Source organism: Aphelocoma coerulescens, chromosome 1 (genome assembly GCF_041296385.1).
Source record: "Aphelocoma coerulescens isolate FSJ_1873_10779 chromosome 1, UR_Acoe_1.0, whole genome shotgun sequence".
Lineage (NCBI taxonomy): Eukaryota > Metazoa > Chordata > Aves > Passeriformes > Corvidae > Aphelocoma > Aphelocoma coerulescens.
This window is the reverse complement of record NC_091013.1, coordinates 118,879,531-118,894,112: the sequence shown is the minus strand read 5'-3', so window position 1 is coordinate 118,894,112 and position 14,582 is coordinate 118,879,531. Positions and strand designations below refer to the sequence as shown.

At 53.4% G+C, this 14,582-nt stretch overlaps 2 protein-coding genes and 2 non-coding genes across 5 annotated transcripts; 3 read left to right on the top strand and 1 right to left on the bottom strand.

Moving 5' to 3' along the window:
- The first annotated feature begins 677 nt into the window (after positions 1-677).
- On the top strand, positions 678-5,559 carry RPS3 (ribosomal protein S3). The gene is made up of 7 exons (XM_069026535.1): positions 678-777; positions 1,626-1,756; positions 1,864-1,957; positions 2,591-2,685; positions 3,226-3,413; positions 4,588-4,784; positions 5,491-5,559. The coding sequence occupies exons 1-6, from the start codon at positions 748-750 to the stop codon at positions 4,779-4,781; spliced, it is 732 nt and encodes a 243-aa protein (XP_068882636.1). The 5' UTR covers positions 678-747; the 3' UTR covers positions 4,782-4,784; positions 5,491-5,559.
- LOC138120291 (small nucleolar RNA SNORD15) lies at positions 2,961-3,107 on the top strand. The gene has a single exon (XR_011155814.1). It is a non-coding gene; the product is annotated as a small nucleolar RNA SNORD15 (small nucleolar RNA).
- Positions 4,124-4,271, top strand: LOC138120289 (small nucleolar RNA SNORD15). Its single transcript, XR_011155813.1, has one exon. It is a non-coding gene; the product is annotated as a small nucleolar RNA SNORD15 (small nucleolar RNA).
- A 2,427-nt stretch (positions 5,560-7,986) lies between the features above and the next one.
- Positions 7,987-14,373, bottom strand: SERPINH1 (serpin family H member 1). 2 transcript variants are annotated; one of them, XM_069026513.1, is made up of 5 exons: positions 14,231-14,373; positions 11,022-11,638; positions 10,688-10,786; positions 10,109-10,341; positions 7,987-9,960 (listed from the first exon to the last, which is right to left on the bottom strand). In XM_069026513.1, exons 2-5 carry the CDS (start codon positions 11,602-11,604, stop codon positions 9,658-9,660), a joined length of 1,218 nt encoding a protein of 405 aa, XP_068882614.1. In that variant the 5' UTR covers positions 11,605-11,638; positions 14,231-14,373; the 3' UTR covers positions 7,987-9,657. The 2 variants fall into 2 exon arrangements, with proteins under 2 accessions (XP_068882614.1, XP_068882604.1); XM_069026503.1 differs by having other exon boundaries at positions 11,022-11,635; positions 14,231-14,372.
- Between the last annotated feature and the right edge of the window lie 209 nt (positions 14,374-14,582).

Sequence of the window (14,582 nt, the reverse complement as noted above, 5' to 3'; positions counted from 1 at the left end):
GAGATCATCGCGTCCAGCTGCAAACCACACTAACATCCATGATAAAATGCAGTTTAAATCTCCGCTTCCTAGAGGCTGTGCATCAGCTGTACCCATTATCGTTATTATTTTTGTAATCCCCTACAATCCCATAACCATTAAAAAAATAGTGTTGTGACAGAACAAGGGGGAGAACGGCTTCCCACTGCCAGGGGGCAGGGCTAGATGGGATATTGGGAAGGAATTGTTCCCTGGGAGGGTGGGGAGGCCCTGGCACAGGTTGCTCAGAGAAGCTGTGGCTGTGCCTGGATCCCTGGAAGCGTCTAAGGCCAGTGGCTTGGAGCAGCCTGGGACAGTGGAAGATGTCCCTGCTGCCCATGGCAGGGAGTGGAACGGGATGAGCTTTAAGGTCACTTCCCAACCAAGCCATGCTGTGTTTCCTTTTAAGCAGAGCATCCTCTGACAGCAACGACTGGGCAGAGCAGGTTTCTAGGTATAATCCGGGGTGAATTATCGTTTATATGTTTTACTGTACACACTGCTGACTCTCGTGTCCGTTTCCACGGAATTTAGAGCCCATTTAGCGCTGGTTTAGGGCATCCACAGGGCTCAGCCCTCCCCAACATGGCCACGTGGCAAAGACTACATCTCCCATCGGGCCCCGCTGTGCGCCCCGTGAAAGCGGCGAGCCAATGGGGCGCGGCGGAAGGCGGATATAGCGCTGCCCGCGGGGCCCGCTCCCTCCTTTCCGCCGGGCCGCGGCTCATCATGGCGGTGCAGATCTCCAAGAAGCGCAAGGTGAGCGCGGCCGCACGGGTCGTCCGCGGCCGCGGGACGGTGCCGCATCGCCCGGGGCGGCCCCGGCAGCCGGCGGGGCGGGGGCACGGCGGGGGGCGGCGGCGGACGGGGGAGGATGGCGGCGGATGCGGCGCGGGGCCCGGCGGGGAGGGAACATGGCGGCGGGATGGAGGGGGCGCTTGCCCGCGGCCGCGCGCGGGGCTGCGCTGCGGGACGCGGAGCGGCGCGGGGAGCCGGGATTTGCGGGCTTTTCCCTCTGCTTTTCAGTGGGAAGGGTTTGCGGTTAGTGGCTGCCCCGCTCTGTGGGCCGCGAGGGCGCGGGGCGCTGCCTGTCCTGGGAGGGAGGGAGGGAGGTTTGGGCTGTCAGGAGTTGCAGCAGCAGCAGCAGCTCCCTGTGGGGATGGGAGAGGGATGTGACCCCGCTGGTTACTTTTCTTAAATTACTCCTGAAATACAGCAGAGAGCTGCGGTCTCAGCGTGAAGGGTGGCTGTGGCCAGCTGTGGGTCAGGCTGTGGTTGGTGTAGGCTTGTGCTAGGACTGAGTTATTTCTGGGAACTTCAGGGGAGGTGGTTCCATTTTTCCCCACTGCTGCACCCAGAGGTTGGCTCAGTTGGGCAGAGCACGGTGCTAATAACGCCAAGGTTGTGGATTCAGTCCCTGGGCTGTTCACGTAAAAGTTGGACTTGGTGATTCCTGAGGGTCCCTTCCAGCTGAGAGCATTCTGTGATTGCTCTCAGAGCGGGGGAAAGCTGTCAGGAGAGACTGTTAGGCTGCAGGAGGAATTTGGGTGAGTTGCACCCACATTCAGAATGGAACAAGAGCTTGACTTTGTCCATTTGTCTTTTAGTTTGTTGCTGATGGCATCTTCAAAGCTGAGCTGAACGAGTTCCTGACTCGCGAACTGGCTGAGGATGGATACTCCGGAGTGGAAGTCCGGGTTACTCCGACCAGGACTGAGATTATCATCCTTGCCACCAGGTAACTGAGCCTTCCTGAGCTGAGGTGCTCTGGAAATGCTTTGGGATGGTTCCAGTCTCACACCTGAGGACACTTTTCTCAGTTGTCCCATACTTATTTTCCCGCAGAACTCAGAATGTCCTGGGAGAGAAGGGGCGCCGGATCCGGGAGCTGACGGCTGTGGTGCAGAAGAGGTTCGGGTTCCCCGAGGGAAGCGTGGAGGTAAAACTGCCTCAGGAGCTGGGTGATGCAGTTGGATCTGTGATGGCAGGATGGTGTCAGCTGATCCTTACTGTTTAGGATGTTTTTCCAGGGGAAGGTTGGACTAGGTGTCCTGTAAAGAGTCCATGCGAGCCAAAGAGTTTTGTGGTTCTGTTGCCTGAAATCTGCTCTTACTAGTTCTTTGCTGTAAAACAAATCAGGGAGAGAGGGGGAATGTGTGTGCTGGGGTGGTGCTCATTTATTCCAGCTTGGCTAGTGCTGCTGGATCTCATTATACAGGGAAGGGAGTGTGGGGTAAAGCTGGCATCTGTAAATGGGGAAGGATTAACTGGACTGAGTGTAGGGTGTAGAGTAGAATGAAGCTCCTGTGCTCTGTTAAAGTGAAGTTTATTGTGAGGGTGGGCAGGCCCTGGCACAGGGTGCCCAGAGAAGCTGTGGCTGCCCCTGGATTCCCTGGCAGTGTCCAAGGCCGGGTTGGGTGAGGCTCGGAGCAATGTGGGATAGTGGAAGGTGTCCCTGCCCATGGCAGGGGTGGCACTGGATGATCCTTCCAAGCCAGAGCATGCTGTGATCCTGCTGTGATTAAATGCCTTTAAAGCAGCCCTGTTGTGAGTGTGCCTCTCTCCCGTGCAGCTCTACGCCGAGAAGGTGGCCACGAGGGGTCTGTGTGCCATCGCCCAGGCCGAGTCCCTGCGCTACAAGCTCCTGGGAGGGCTGGCTGTGCGCAGGTGAGTACAGCAGCCTGGATGTGGGACACGTGTGGGATTCCGGAGCCATTCCCAAAAAACAACTCCTCTGCAGTTTGAAGATTTAACTGGTAATGCTGCACTGAAACTTTTGTTCAGTACAAAGTCACTTCTGGAGCCTAGAGTAGGTCCGATGGCAGGCTGTCTGTCTGGCATAAAGCTGCATGTGTTCCTTTGAGAATAAATGGGTGGAGGAGTGAAGCAAGCAGCATTTCAGGCCGTGTGGTTCAGGTGGCAGTGGCCCTGCTCTCCCATCCCCTCGGTGATGAGACGATGACGAGTCAGAAGCGGGTGGCTCTGCTGGCAGCGCCTCCGCGGTGTCACGTTCTGTGGTGCTGCGCGAGGTCCTTCAGCAGCAGCCTCCTGTCACCAGTGAATGATCTAGAGGCATTTGTCTGAGAAGGGATGGGGAGCTGCACTCCTGACACATGAAACTCAGATTGGAATTGTGGTAAAATTCCTCCAGGGAGCCCTGTGGGTCTGCCAGAGCAGGCTCATGGCTTGGCTGTCCTCTCCCTGCAGAGCCTGCTACGGTGTCCTCCGCTTCATCATGGAGAGCGGGGCCAAGGGCTGTGAGGTCGTCGTGTCCGGCAAACTCCGAGGTCAGCGGGCCAAATCCATGAAGTTTGTGGATGGCTTGATGATCCACAGTGGGGACCCAGTGAACTACTACGTGGACACAGCCGTGCGTCACGTCCTACTCCGGCAGGGTGAGTGCCTGCCATGCAAATCCCTGTGCAGCCCCGTTGAGTTCCTTCTCTAGAACATCAGAGACAAAAATCCTCAGCTCCTGGCATCCCACCCGTGCCTGCCAGTTGGAGCTTTCTCAGTGCCAGGATGGAGGTTTCTCGCTGGTACCCATGGGGTGGCACTCCCATGGTTTTGATGTATCTCTGATCTCGCAGAGTGGTTCAGTTGTGCTGCTGTGCATGGTTCAGACTCTGAAAATCCTGTTTTCTGGGCTTTTGCAACTGAACTCTCACTTTGCATCTAAAGTAGAAGTGCATGTGGGAATGGAAAGCGAAGGGGCCTTCAGCAGCCAGTGTGGTCATACCAGGTCAGCCACCTCTCTGCTGATGGGGTGTCCAGTTGGGAATGTGGCTGTAGATTTTCCAGACACTGTCCCTGGTGTCCTGGGGCCTCTGAGGCTGGTGGTAACTTCCAGGTGAAGTGCCTCTTTGTCTGGTTTTCAGAGCTCTTGGCAGTTGGGATTCTGGTTTTCCTGGTTCCTCAGGATGGGCAGAGAGAACAGGGGTGCTACAAGTGTCAGGCAGTCTTCCCAGCTAAACCTGCTTCCACCTGTCTTCACCCCTCCAGTAAAACACAAATGACTTGTGCATCTTAACTGGCTTTGGGTTAATTAATTGCAGAACTCCTGGTGTAGGGATACCAACACAGCCCGAGCTGTTCTCCACCTTCCCTTCGGTGATGATACGATGACGAGTCAGAAGGGACGTCCTCGTGTCATTGCAGCCTGCCCTGGGCCACGTTCTGTGGTGCTGTGCTACGGCTGCCTTGGCCAGGATGTCCTGCTCACTGGATGATTTAGAGGCATTTGTCTGAGAAGGGATGCAAAAAACCAGTGGAATTTCCTAGAGCAATGAGCTGAGGAAGAGGACTGAGTTTAAAACCAGGCTTAGAATGAGTTGAGGGTAGAACTGCAGTCCCAGGCTGCAGTCAGCAAAGGCAATGAGTTGGAAAATTTTGGATATCCGACATTAAATTCCCTGAATTTACAACACATATAAAATTACAATATTAGGTTTTAAGCTGTAGTATTTCTGTGTTACAGTGTTGTCAGGAGATCATTTATGTGCAGTGATATTTTGTAACCTTGGTGCCTGATGCTATTTTGTGTCCCTGTTGTCCTGTCACTCTTTGCAGGAGTACTGGGAATCAAAGTAAAGATTATGTTGCCTTGGGACCCCAGTGGAAAGATTGGCCCCAAAAAGCCTCTGCCAGACCACGTCAGCATTGTGGAACCCAAAGAAGAGATTTTGCCCACCACCCCCATTTCAGAGCAGAAAGGTGGCAAACCAGAGCAGCCAGCCATGCCTCAGCCAGTGCCCACTGCCTGAGGGGTAAGTGCCTGGGAGCAGTGGGAGGGAGGTGTGCTGAGGATCCACGTAGAACAGGTGTCAGACCTTTTCCATAAAAGGCCACCAAAAATGCTGGAAGCTGGGATTTTGGGAAGACAAGCTGCTGCCTTGTACCCAGCACAGTGACCAGGGTTGGGTTTGAGCATTGATGAAGGGGACAGGGTTCAAGGCATGTGGCAAAGCAGCTCAGAACGCTCCTCTGGAGATGAGATGATGGATCTGGAAGGGAATATCCCTGTCCACATGCCCTGTTCCATGTTGTGTTGTACAGCATGGATTTGGGGACCTTGGATCACAGTTGGAGAGACTTGTTTGAGAAGGGTTGGGTGCCTTGGATGTGTTTGCATTGTAGCATCTGCTACCAGTGTGCAGCTGGCAGCACAGGGAATGTATTCCTCATATACCCCTCCTATCCTGCCCCAGGATCCAGTTTGGGATAATCTTAGAAGCCACTTGAGAATGATTTGTAGGCTGCTTTTGTAAGGAAGTAGTCACAGTTTAAAGTCCTGTCAAGGGATCTGACTGGTAAGATCTGCCTCAGTGGGAAAAAGGGGGAGCATTGGCCAAAAAGCAGGAAGTGAGAGATGCAGTTTAATTGGAAAGCTTGGTTTGTTCGTTGTTTGGGGTAGGACAATGGTTATGGAAAAGTTTGCCCCCGGCTTACTGAGTGTTTTGTTTCTCGTTGTAGGGTTTGTAACATCTGCAACCAGAAGCTTGTCTGTCCTGAAAACATCTCTTAATAAAATCACAAAAGACAGTGTTTGTGAAGGTGCTTTTTCTTTTCTTTTTTTTTCCTTTTTTTCCCCTTTTTATTTTCTCAAGATGTGCTCTGGGAAGACCTTGCTCCCACCTTTGGTATGGAAGGAATTCTGTTGCTGCTGTGTTCCCCTTCTGGAGTGAAATTCACCAGATCCTGATCCAAACAAAGTGGGAATGAAGCGCTGATATCTCTGTAGGGCTGGAGCAGCAATCCCGTGTTTAGAGGGTCATGAGTAACAAGCACTCCATGGAGTACTGGTGGCTGTTCCCTACCATCCCAGTCCCTTATCCAAGGTTTCCAGAAGAGGGAGCTTTTTTGGCAGTATCCAGGCCAATGCAGCTCCTGTTAGGGTCTGGTAACTTTAGGCATGGATTTGTGGGGTGAGACCAAAAGTGACACTCAGGATTTCAAACCTTCTGTCTTAAGCTGTGAGGAGGGAATATCTGGTGGAAGTCTGGTGCAGGAATGGGAAGAGACAGGCACATCATAGGAGATGAGGTATGTGCAGGATCAAGGGCTTCAGAATCTGAGGAGTTCAAAGCCTGTTTGTTGCATGCAAACTTTGTTGTTTAGGAATAGCTTTCACATCCACATTTCCATTTTCAGGAGGTTTCTCTGCAGGAACTAGGCTGGCAACTTAGGAACTGGAATTTTAAACTGATGGTCTCAGGAGCTGGTCTGTCCAGGGAGCCTTGGCCTTGCTGTTCCCAGCTTCTCTGGCACACCTGGGAATTTGGTTGAGTTTCAGAAACAAGACATTCTTTCTCAGGCTGTCAGTGAGTCTGATTTCAGGTTGTGCACATCATTCAGTGCAAAGCTTTTATACAGCTAATATAAATATTAGACTAATGCCAGCATTATTTTTTTTTAATTTGAATTTTGAAATAACTGAAAATATAAAAGGTGACAAAGTAGTTCTGTGAGATCATAGGAGGGGGAAGTGTGTGAAAGTGGGAAGACCTGAAGCAGTAAAGAGTCACAGCCAGCTTTTCATGTTGTCTCTAAATTCTTAAACAGTCCTATGTGGTAGATGGTGATGGTTAGGAATCTCTCCTGCTGCCTCCCAGGGAGGGCTGGGTTTCCTGGAGATGGCTCCACTTCTTCCTGGTTGAAAGCTCTCCAACCCTGTCCATGATCCTGTTAATCTCACAGTGCTGATCACTGGTAGGATCAAGATATAAGCAAGTAGTGGGGAGATGGCTCCAGGGAGACCTTAGAGAGACCCTTCCAGTGCTTAAAGGGGCTGCTGGAGAGGGACTAGGGACGAGGGATAGGGGGACAGGACACAGGGAATGGCTTCCCACTGCCAGAGGGCAGGGAGAGATGGGATATTGGGAAGGATTCCTGGCTGTGAGGGTGGGCAGGCCCTGGCACAGGGTGCCCAGAGCAGCTGTGGCTGCCCCTGCATCCCTGGCAGTGTCCAAGGCCAGGTTGGACGGGGCTTGGAGCACCCTGGAATAGTAGAAGGTGTCCCTGCCCATGGCAGGGGTGGCACTGGATGAGCTTTAAGGTCCCTTCCAACCCAAACCCATCTGTGATTATCCTGGAACAGTCAAGGGGTGCAAGTGTGAACTGAACACCTTTTCCATGTGCCTTGGTTGGAGTTAGCACCATCCTGAGCTGTTTGAAGAAGCTCCAAAAGAGGAGGGAACTCATTCAGTTCCCTGTGTCTTTTGGGTGCTTCCCTTGGACAAAAGCCCTGGAAGAGCAGCTGGGGGTGGGATGAACTCAGGAACTCTGGAAGGCTTTAACTTAGTTTCAATATTGCTATTCCAGATTGATGTGTTCCTGCTGTGGTTGGTGCTGGAGGTGGCTTCAGTAATTCCCATGTAGTGAGAGATAGGAAGCACCTAGTGCTTTTCCAGTCTGGGAGCAGCTCCACAGGGATGTGTGTGCTTGCCCAGGCACAGGGAAAGGGGACGTGTCTGTGCCTTTAGTTTTGCATGTGAGTGGGTGTCAGAAGGTTCATCCCTTTCTGGGATTGGGAGAACATGGATTAGCATGATCTGCCACTGCTGGATTTTCCACCTGGGGAAGGCATCTTTAGCCTGCAGTTTTTTGCTCCTCTATTTCCTTAGAGTGGATCCCAGCTGGAGAACTTTGGCTTGGTGGGTCAGGAAGGCTGGTCCCTTTGGCTGTCAGCTCACTTTTTATTCTGCTAAATGGCACTGTAGGACAGGGCAGTTGTTCCCTTAGCTGTGGAGCATTAAAGGTGTTGGATATTTGCAGTTTCAGGAGAAAACAATGAAGGGAAAAGCTGCTGAGAGTGTTCCTTTCTCACGATTGATGTGCCATAGGAATTTGTCTTGTGTACTAAGTTTAATTTTTCTCCATAGTTGCCACATTAAGGTGTCTTGGATTTAAGGATAGCAAAGAACCTCCCTAAGTTTATTTTACTCTACAAGGGATTCCAGATGCCAGGGATTCATTGAAAAAGTTTTATTGCAAAATTACACAACTGTCACTGTGTGGTACAAGAACAGACAAAAAAAGCCATCAGACACCTGCATCCACATGATGCAAATTATTCACAATATCCCACAGTGTGTTCTTGCCTTGCCCACCCCTTTCACCCCCCCAGCCCAGCCTCCAGAATGTTCTGTGTGTGGGTTCAGTGCGCTGATTCAACGGGAAGGGTCCCACGTTTGGGGGCATCCCTGGCATTGCCTCCTGGCACCTGGGAATCTGCAGTATTGGGCTTCTATGTCAGCAGGGAAAATTGGCAGGGAGATAAAGCAAAGCCACATAGGTGTTCCATGCTGGTTTCAGAGAATGGCAATTCCATTGGGAAGCACAGATTTTCCTCATTTCAATAATGTCATTATTTGCCTTGTGGTGTCTCTCAGTGCATGGCAAGTGCTGCAATGTTCCTGGGATGACATCAGCTCCCTTTTAAAATTCTGTTACCCTGATGATATCCCTTGAAGAGAAGTTAGGAATAGCCTGGATCAGGCTGTGAAACCTGCTAATTATCAGACATAAATATAACTATAAATACCTTTGTTTTTCAGGGTGCCCTTATCCAGGTCAGCAGACAGGGAGCTAAAGTACCATGGAGCTTCAGCACAGCATAATTAGGAAGTCAGGTAATGGCAGCTTTAAAGCTTTGTGTTTAATTAAGCAAGAAAGTGGAGGTGAACCTGATCCCGCCTCCTTGAGAGAAGCCAGCCAGGAGTGCCTTGGGTCAGCTCCAATGGGAGCTGATTGGAACCAGCTCTGGTATAAAGTGGGAGTGGGAACGGAGTCTTTCCCAGCCCTACAGGCTGATGGAGAGCACTTCAAGAGAAGTGAGTTCTCTGCCTGGTACAATTGCCTGTTTAATTACAGATGTTGGCCCCTCAGTGATCCAGAGGGATGGAGTGTTGAAGGCACCTCAGGTTACCCTTTCTAGAAGCCCAAGCTTCCCTTTGCGCTCTCCCTGACACCCCAAAGCCCCTTAGTGGTCCATGAAGTGTTGATCCAAGCTGCTCTTGGCTTTGATGTTCTACCTGAGGAGCTCTTGTGGTTGAAGCATCCAGTGCAGAGCACAGGGATAGGCAGGACAGAAGGGCACAACTCCATACAATCTCCATTCTCCCATGCTGCCTCTGGCTCCAGGGCCCTGCAGCAGCTGGGCTGCACAACTGGCCCTTGGAGTTCTGTTGCACACCCCTGGAGAGAGAAGAGAGAAGCAGGGAACAGCTCTGGAGCGGTGCCACGGGGCAGCCAAGCGGGAGAAGAGCGGCAGCGCTAAGCATGCAGGCGGATGGAAGCATTTGGGATGGGAGGATGGTGCCTTGGCGGGGCTGGTGGAGCAGCAAGGAACTGAGCAGGAGGCTGAGCTAGTACAGGCTTCAACCTGGCCACCTCAGCTGATTCCTGGTGACCCTCTGGTGCCAGGCCTCCCTGCTCCTCTCTGGAGGTGGGCTTGTGCAATCCGGATTGTGGGGTGAGGTAAAGCGTACGCTGGTTTCTCCTCACAATGCACCCTGGTCTGAATAGCACCCATGGTTCGAGAAGGATACAAAATAGTGTTTCCCATTTGTCAAAATCCCCCCCTAAAAACACACACAAACCAAAGCTCTGGGAAAAAAACCCCAACCAAAACCAACCCGACTACAACTCATCGCGCATCTTGTCGCCTTTGGGCCTCACGAGCCTGCCAATGAAGAGGATGGAGTTGGTTTTAGTGTCCTTGATCATGAAGATGAAGGGGTGGTCAGCATAGAAGAGCTTGGGGTTCCTCATCTCCTCTCGGCCGTAGATATCGGCGTCGTAGGGGTTCCCTTCCGTGTCCCATTCCAGAGCCGCGGCGTGGAACACGTTGGACAGGTAAAGGTCTTTCTTGCCGGAGATCTTGGACAAGTCAGCCTTGGTCTTGTCAATGGCTTCTGTCAGGCCCAGGCCACCCAAGTGTTTCTAGGAGGAGACAAGAGGTCAGCACCCCTCGCAGAGATGACCGTGCAAGAGGTAAGAGAGACAGCTGGCATGGATAACCCACCATCCCACTGTCTTCCCTCACATCCCAAAGAACTGTAAGGCCCAACTGTTTAAGGACCTTCTTTACCTGAAGGTCGTGGCTGACTTCCAGGACGACTTTCGGCAGCGAGATGGCCACTGATCTCTTCTTCATCTTGCCAGCCCAGGTCTTGAGCTGCTCCTTGTTCAGCAGTTTCTCCACCCTCTCCAGAGGCTCCACGTGGTTTGGCATGATGAAGATCATGCTGGAGAGCTTGTGAGCCAGTGGCATCTCTACCACCTGGAGCTTCTCTGTCTCGTCGTCATAGTAATTGTAGAGACCTTGAAACCAGAAGCAAGGAACAGTGAGATGTGGTGCAGAGGCAAAGGGAATTCAGCCTGGACTTTCCCTGACCAGGTGGGGAGGAGTCTGGACACCCTTTTGGGAACTGGGCCAGCATTATGGGAGTTGATGGTGGCTCTCACTTGTGTGATGAGCCAGGATTTCTTCCCAACAGCCAAGCATCCAATAGTAAACAGGGATTCTTTCTGCTGACAGAGAGACTGAATCAGCAGAACAAACACTCCCCTGCTTTGTTCCCTCTTCATGAGGCAAAACAATCTTAGGAGGCAGCTGGTGGGATAATGGAGAATAGTGTTGGTGTGGGGCAGGAGGTTTCCCACTCACCTGTGCGGTGCATCATGGGCACTCCTACGGTGTAGGAACGGGTCACCATGAAGCCACGGTTGTCCACCATCTTATGATGGAACTTCTCATCCCAGTGAGCTACAGGAGAGAGAGCAACACAGCTTGTAAGAAAAGGGAGTGGGCGGTAACTCCATGCACAGTTCCCAACCGCTGACAAAGGGCTGCCTCCAGTGGACACAGGATTTGTCCACCTTCCCTTCAGGCTGTTAGATGATCTTTAAGGCCCCTCCAACTCAAACCATCCTCTGATTCTGTTTGTTGGCTCAGGGGAGGTTTTGGGTCACTTGTACCAGGAATTGAAGGTAGAACTTACGCTTGAAGAACATGGCGTTGACAATGAGGGCCCCGTCAGTTTTCTCCACATCTTTGGTGACCTCCGGGAGTTTCCCATCCGTGGTCTGGGCTGCCCACTCATTGATGGACTTGAGGGCGCTCCTCTTGTCTCGGAAGTTGATCTTGGAGTGCTCGTAGTTGTAGTGCTTCTTGCTGTTCTTCACGAAGTCCTCGGCGAAGGTGATGGAGGCGGGGCCGTAGAGGCGGTTGCCGATCTTCCAGGTGACGTTGCGGGCGGTGCTGTTGCTGACCTCGCTGAGGAGCTCGGACAGCCCGCTGTGCACGTAGTCATCGTTCAGCTTGTCCGCACTCAGCACCGCCTTGGCCTGCGAGGCCGTTGTGGCCTTGCCCCCCAGGGACACGAGCCCAAGGGACGAGGCCACGACCACGGGGGACAGCAGGATGTTCTCCATGTCCTTGTCTTTGGCCATGGCGTGGTAGAGGTTGAAGGCCAGCGTGGTGCTGCGCTCGGCCAGCGTGGTGGCCTTGTCGCTCAGCTTCCTGTCCTCCGAGGGCACGGCCGCAGCGAGGCCCAGGAGGGCCAGCCCCACAATAATCCACATGGCTTCGGTAGCACCTGGTGCCTCCCAGGACCTGCTGGGCAAGAAAACTCACCATCAGCACAATTCCATCTCTTCCTGGAGCATCCAGAGATCCCAGGGGCTCTTGCAGAGAAACCCACTCCTTGGTTCCAGTGACTGTGACATTGCTCCAATGCTTCATTGGGGTGCAGCCATCCCAAGTCCACCCTGAGCAACAATCTGCACCCTGGTAAGCAAAGCCCTGTGCATTTGGAATGACAGCTTCCTTCAGTTTTCCTAAGCGGTTTTCCTACGTTCCAATGCTAATGTGCAGTGAATGATTTAAGGAGGGGCCAGGGAATGTAACAACAGGTATTTCTCATATGTCGACAGGGCAAGGGGGAATGGCTTTAAAGTGAAAGAAGACAGGTTTAGATTGGACATAGGGAAGAAATTCCTCCCTGTGAGGGTGGTGAGGCCCTGGCACAGGGTGCCCAGAGCAGCTGTGGCTCCCCCTGGATCCCTGGAAGTGTCCAAGGCCAGGTTGGATGGGGTTTGGAGCAGCCTGGGATAGTGGAAGGTGTCCCTGCCCATAGCAGGGGGTGGCACTGGCTGAGCTTTAAGGTCCCTTCCAACTCAGAACATTCCACGATTGTGTCCCCAGAGCAGGACAAAGCTCTGCCCTGACCAGGAAAAGCTGAAAGCAGGATGTTTGTGCTGCCCAGGAGCCACACAGCACAGCACTGGCCCTTGATCTAAGGGCTGTTGCAGGCACTGTATGGCAAGGACCGTCCTTTCTGGGGACCCCGGCCGTGGGCCCCAAATTCTCAGCTTCCTTGGCACTAGATGGAGCACGTGAGCTTCCACCAAGCAAAGCCACAGACACCCCTAGAGGAGATCCTGCACTGTCTGGTCAGCTCTGTCCGACTTGGTTTTGCCTGTCCAGCCCTGCTGGGGAGGTACCAGGGCAGAGGGAGGTGCGAGAGCCTCATTTTCCCCAGCAGAGCCTTCAGTTCATGCCTTGGATGAATGGATCTTATCCCAATGTAGGTGAACCTATCCCCAGCAAGGGCTCCAAGTCCCCAGCTCCAGATGTGCAGCCTGACCAGTCCTAAGTGCCTAGAAGCCCTTTGGAGCTCACCCCACACTTCCCCTCCCTCCTGCCGTCACTCAGCAAACCTCCCTGCTGGCAGATCCTCAGGCCTTAAATCCCACCTCCAGCTTTTGGGAGAGTTTTCCCTTGACAGGCTGCATTTTGTTCCTTGGTGGTCCTCTCCTCCCACCCTGCTCCTGCCCAGCCTCAGGGGCTGCCCCTGGCATGGGAAGGCAAGGAAAGGCTGTAGCGGGGCTGCTGCGGGGTTAAAGTATTCCAGGCAGGAAGCGAAAGGCCCGCTGGGATTACATATGGAAGGAAACACGAAACACGTAGCCCCAGGCAAAGAGAGTGCGCAGTTCCACAAGGGACTTTGCCAGAGTGGGAGGGGATCACAACCTAAAATCCTTTCTGGGAGCAAGGTTTCAGTTAAAGGGAAGAGCCATCCTGGCTGCCTGAAGAGCAAGGATTTGTGCAGCAGGCTCAAAAGTGCCCTCGACACTTTTTTCAAGTGCAGACAGGGTGCCAAACATTGGAAATCTGAGGAGTTTCCTTCTGGTTTTCTATTTCCCATTTGTTTCTAAGGATACCTTGAAAGTGTTTCATAGTGAGGTCACCCTTTGCCTTTTTCTTTCTGAAAGAAAACAGATACATGGAGTAGTTCTCTTGTGAGCAGGGGGTGGCCTGCACTGCTTTATCCTCAGCTTAAAAAAGGTTCATTACTTCAGAGATGGGTGCCAGATTTGGGCTGTGCTGAGTCACGCAGCCCAAGAGGGAGAAATTTTGCTTCTTCTTGGATTACGGCGGCGATTATGGGTGAAAATGGCGGGAGGGAATGTGGGGAATGCACAGCCAGCAACATCCTCCTCTCCTGTGCTCCCACAGTGAGGGGACGCCCAGTGCCAGCGTGGCATTCCACAGCCTTCTCTGTGGCTGCCGGGACCCACTGTCCAGGCGGGATTTGGAGGTGCACCCCTCCGAGGGCTGTGTTTCACCCAGGAGCAGGGCAGAGCTGCAGGGCGGAGACACACAGGCAAAAGGCCACTTGCATGTCACCAGAGGGATGTGGCACTTGGTTAGGGCAGCAGAAGGACGGGTCGGGCTGTCCTGTGGCAGAAGGCTGCAGGGAGAGCTCTCATTCCTGTGCTGGGATGGTGCCCAGGGTCCTGGAGGCTCCCAGGCTGAGTCAGAGCAGGGGCTGGAGAATTTCACTCGCACTAAGCTAAAACGTCCTTTATCCCCCTTTTCTTTTCCATCACCCTTTGAAAGCTTCTCCTGCAGCTTCACTGTGACCACCTCTTGCAAACTGGAGGCAGTGTGGGGGGGATTTTTTACCACCTTTCCTCAAAATCACAGAGCCAGCTCATGGCACCGTCTGTACCCCTATCCCCCACTTCCACCTACTCCATTGCAGCCTACCCCCCATGCACCCCCTTCTCCCATGCCATAACCCTCCTCCCGTTTTTTTTTGCCCAGCCAGGAGGATGCAGGACCCCAAAATACCCCCCACCCTTCTGCAATCTCAGCTCGGTCACCCCCCACCAGCCCGGGGTCCCCCGGCTCGCCCCCTCTTACCTGCGGGGCTGGGACACGGCTTTGCTCGGCTCCCTGTGCACCTCCCGGTCCTGCGGAGGGGGTATATAAGGGGCCGGGGAGAAACTTCTGGAAGTTGGGAAAACCCTCTAAAAATGCTCGGGGAGGGAGAGGAAGGGGAGGATCCGTCCCAGCTCTCTCCCGGCCTGCCGCCAATGGCAGGGAATGCCGGCCCCGCGCCGCCGAAGGGGGGTCGGGATGCATGGGGGGGATGTGCGCTCCCTCGTCCTGCCGGCGCGGCTGGAGCTGCCCCTGCCCGTCCTCAGCCTGTCCCCAGCCAGCCCTTGCAGCAGGAAGATGGGGAACTATTCCCTGCCCAAGCGGTGCTTTTGCC